The sequence below is a fragment of the Sitophilus oryzae genome, unplaced genomic scaffold (genome assembly GCF_002938485.1).
Source record: "Sitophilus oryzae breed Bouriz unplaced genomic scaffold, Soryzae_2.0 scaffold_122_pilon_pilon, whole genome shotgun sequence".
NCBI classification, from domain to species: Eukaryota; Metazoa; Arthropoda; class Insecta; order Coleoptera; family Curculionidae; genus Sitophilus; species Sitophilus oryzae.
In genome coordinates this window covers 11,424-14,597 of record NW_022145871.1, presented here as the reverse complement: position 1 = coordinate 14,597, position 3,174 = coordinate 11,424, and the positions used below count along the sequence as shown (strand labels likewise).

At 34.8% G+C, this 3,174-nt stretch overlaps 1 protein-coding gene across 1 annotated transcript; it reads right to left on the bottom strand.

The window, feature by feature from the left end:
- Positions 1 to 209: 209 nt before the first annotated feature.
- LOC115874138 (COP9 signalosome complex subunit 1) lies at positions 210 to 2,521 on the bottom strand. The gene is made up of 9 exons (XM_030889229.1): positions 2,275 to 2,521; positions 1,932 to 2,171; positions 1,678 to 1,877; positions 1,427 to 1,626; positions 1,249 to 1,370; positions 1,072 to 1,198; positions 827 to 1,019; positions 646 to 775; positions 210 to 590 (listed from the first exon to the last, which is right to left on the bottom strand). Exons 1-9 carry the CDS (start codon positions 2,305 to 2,307, stop codon positions 387 to 389), a joined length of 1,449 nt encoding a protein of 482 aa, XP_030745089.1. The 5' UTR covers positions 2,308 to 2,521; the 3' UTR covers positions 210 to 386.
- Between the last annotated feature and the right edge of the window lie 653 nt (positions 2,522 to 3,174).

The following is a 3,174-nucleotide window of genomic DNA, read 5'->3' as shown; positions in this document are numbered from 1 at the left end:
CGACGCTCAGCGCACGCTAGCGCAACGCCAAACGCGACGCTGTCTGCCTGAACGGTCTAATTTAAGTTAAGTGAATTGATTCCATTTCGACACGCGGACGCGACGAAAACGCGACGCGACGCGACGCTCGACGCTCTCGGCCTGAATGTACCTTTAAATTCAAATTGATTAAAATACAGGTCAGGCAGATGAAGCATATACATTGTATATGAGATGAAGGGACAAGAACTATTTTTATTAATCATTCATATACCATCTTGAAAATCAATGATTTTTGTTTTTAATTCTTTGCTAGTTTTTAAACAAGCATAAATAAAGATTTAATCAGAAAATCATATTATTAATTAAATTTCCTTTATATACAACATATTTGAGTTGATGCGCTCTTAACTCCTGGCGCTTGTTACCGGTTGCATTTGTTGTTGTGCCCCCTCCCCTTGTTCCCTCGGGGGACTCTGTACCTGCAGTCTGCTTCTCAACACTGCCGCTCTCAATACCAGCATTCTAGCTCTTCTTCTCTGTTCCTTACCCACAGCCAAACCTCTCTCAAAGGTACTGCCTCTCTGATCCGCATCCCTTGCAAAAAGAACCTTAAAAAAAGGCTTGTTAGTGTTCCTTTTCATGTAATTTTATCTTTAGTATTACTTTATTATGAGAATCAATACGAGCTTGAATTTGTCCATCTAAAATAAGTTTCATAAGTTCATCTTCAAGAGCAGGTACTGTCCTTCCAAAAGCCTGTGCCATACGCCGTAAGTCTGCAGACATGTATGGGCTAAAAATAAAAAAAATCAGTCTAAATGAATAACAGTCAGTCTTTACTCACCTAAAATACTGTACAAGAGCTCTGCTTCTGATCTGTGAGTACAAAGCTGGTACATGAGGTGCTAGATATAAATCTAAGAGCAATGCATCCTTCATTTCTTCAAGTAATTTTAAGCAAGCTGCATATTTTGACTCATAGAATTTTAAAATAGCATCCCTAAGAGCCGGTTCCAGTTCCAAAAATGGTTTAAATCCTAATATAGGGATATTATTTATAAATACTTTAAAATTTATAAAAATTTGTACCTCCATTATTTACAACATGTTTTTGAAGCTCAGGCCTATCAAAAGTTGCTAAAGCACATAGGCCACCATATGTAGCTACATTTCCAGGTGAGAGAAGTTCAGGAAAATCACAATGGTCTAAACTAGCCTAAAAGCAATCATCAGTAACATTTTTTTTATTTCATAACTATTGTTTACTTGTAAAAAGTGTTTAGCTGCTTGTTTATACTTCCTAGTTGCGAGCTCTGCGAGACCTGCTGCACATCTTAATTTAGTAAATATCACAGGATTATTCTCTTTTGCCTGGGACTCGGAGAAATCTAAAGTCATCAATAAATATAATTTATTTTGAATGTCTGAAATATAACTAACAAACCGGGTGTTCCTTCGGCTTTTGCTACATAACTTAAAACATGAGACCAATTCTGAAGATAAACTGATACTTTTATTACATTGAGACACATATTTACTACATGTTTTCCACTAGTGCAGTAATCTCTAGCCCTCGAATAACATTTTAAAGCATTTGATAAATCACCACAATCTAAGTAGTGATCTCCTAAATCATCATGACCTCTAAAATTAAATATCTTCCAGTAAATTAAAATAAAATCATTAGGGTGTCACCTTCGAATGCTCTCCTTTATAGAATTGCTCTTATAATTCTTTAAATCATTATCTAACTTTTCTAACTTAAGAGCCAACTTTTTTAATCTTGTTTCAACCCACATATTATCAATAGTTGGGATATCTTGAGATGCAGATGGAGCAGCTACATCAGGAACATTTAAGTTAGTAGTTAATTCATTTAATCTTTGATGCAACACCTAAAAACATTTAAATTTCATCTTAAGAGCTCTGCCAACATAAAAACTTTTAACCTGGTATAAATTAACATTATAAGTAGTCATAACATATGATATAGCAATTTTTAAAGCTTCTAATCTCAATGCTGGGCAATGATCAACTACAAAAATAAGTCGGTACAACTTAGCTAAGCCTGTATAACTATTGGCGTAGGCTTCTAAATCTAGTGTAGGGTTTTCCACCACATAAAAGGGCTCCTCATTGTTATCATTATCTTCAGGAGGAGCATCAACTTGCATTGGTTCCACTGCATTCTGCAAAAAACGCATTTCTTACTATACAGATAGCTCTACAAAGGGCCTTAACACTTTGACGTATGACATTTTTTTAATTATGAAATTAAAATTATTCAGTTACCTGAGCCATGGCCATAAACTGCAACAGTGGCATACTTTATACTTTTAATATCTCTTCAGTCGCTTTTTGTTCTATAACTTTGATTATTTATAAGTCTATCTTACACTTTTGTAGCTTTAAACATTAATGGAGTAATTTTAATTTCAAATACTAGCAGAATATTACTAGAAGTGAGTAAAATTATATTTTGAAGATAACATAACATTGAAGTATATACTTTTTTACTTTTTTTAATCTATGGCTATCTGCAAAATATATGGTTCTTAGACAAGGAAAGAGAGGGGACTGGGGGACGGGTAACACCTGGGTAACACCATAAAGTAACTAAAATAAAAGTTTTATATTTCTCTATGGGTAACACACATTCTCCCGTGATAGGTTAGTGGAGGCCAAAATTCGATCGGCGGCCATACTTTGGTGACAAGATTTCGAGGTGACACCGAGCGAATTTTTATGTTTTTTGTGACAACTGTTTTGTTTTAAGTTTATAAACTGTGTTGTTTAGTACGGTGAGATGTTCAGCGTATATAAAGTGGCTGGAATTACATTTCACAGGTAAAAATCGATACACAACTTTTGTTATGTGGTCATAAAATGTACATTTTTTTCATTATAACGACAGTGAACAAAGAAGTCGAATTTCGCGAGAAAGACGCAGATATATTAAAATTTAAAGGTCCCATTATGGAGTGTAGAGGTAAGGAGAAATAACTCTTACGCAGAGAATAGGTACATTAAAGAAATGCTAACTTCATGTTAAAAAATGGAAACAGACGCCACCTGGTGTCGCCTGGCAGTACTAGCGAAATTGAGGGGAATTGGAGGGGCGGGGCTTAAAAGAGGGGAAATTTTTAAAAAAATATTTTTATAAGAATCACTGACTTACTGTTTAAAGTTAAT

Excerpts from the sequence above, each read along its gene's own strand:
- LOC115874138 (XM_030889229.1), bottom strand. The coding sequence starts at position 2,307 with ATGCCACTGTTGCAGTTTATGGCCATGGCTCAG. Across the intron at positions 1,627-1,677 it reads ATAAAGGAGAGCATTCGAAG|AGGTCATGATGATTTAGGAG; the intron begins GTGACACCCTAA and ends ATTTAATTTTAG. Across the intron at positions 1,199-1,248 it reads CAGCTAAACACTTTTTACAA|GCTAGTTTAGACCATTGTGA; the intron begins GTAAACAATAGT and ends GATTGCTTTTAG.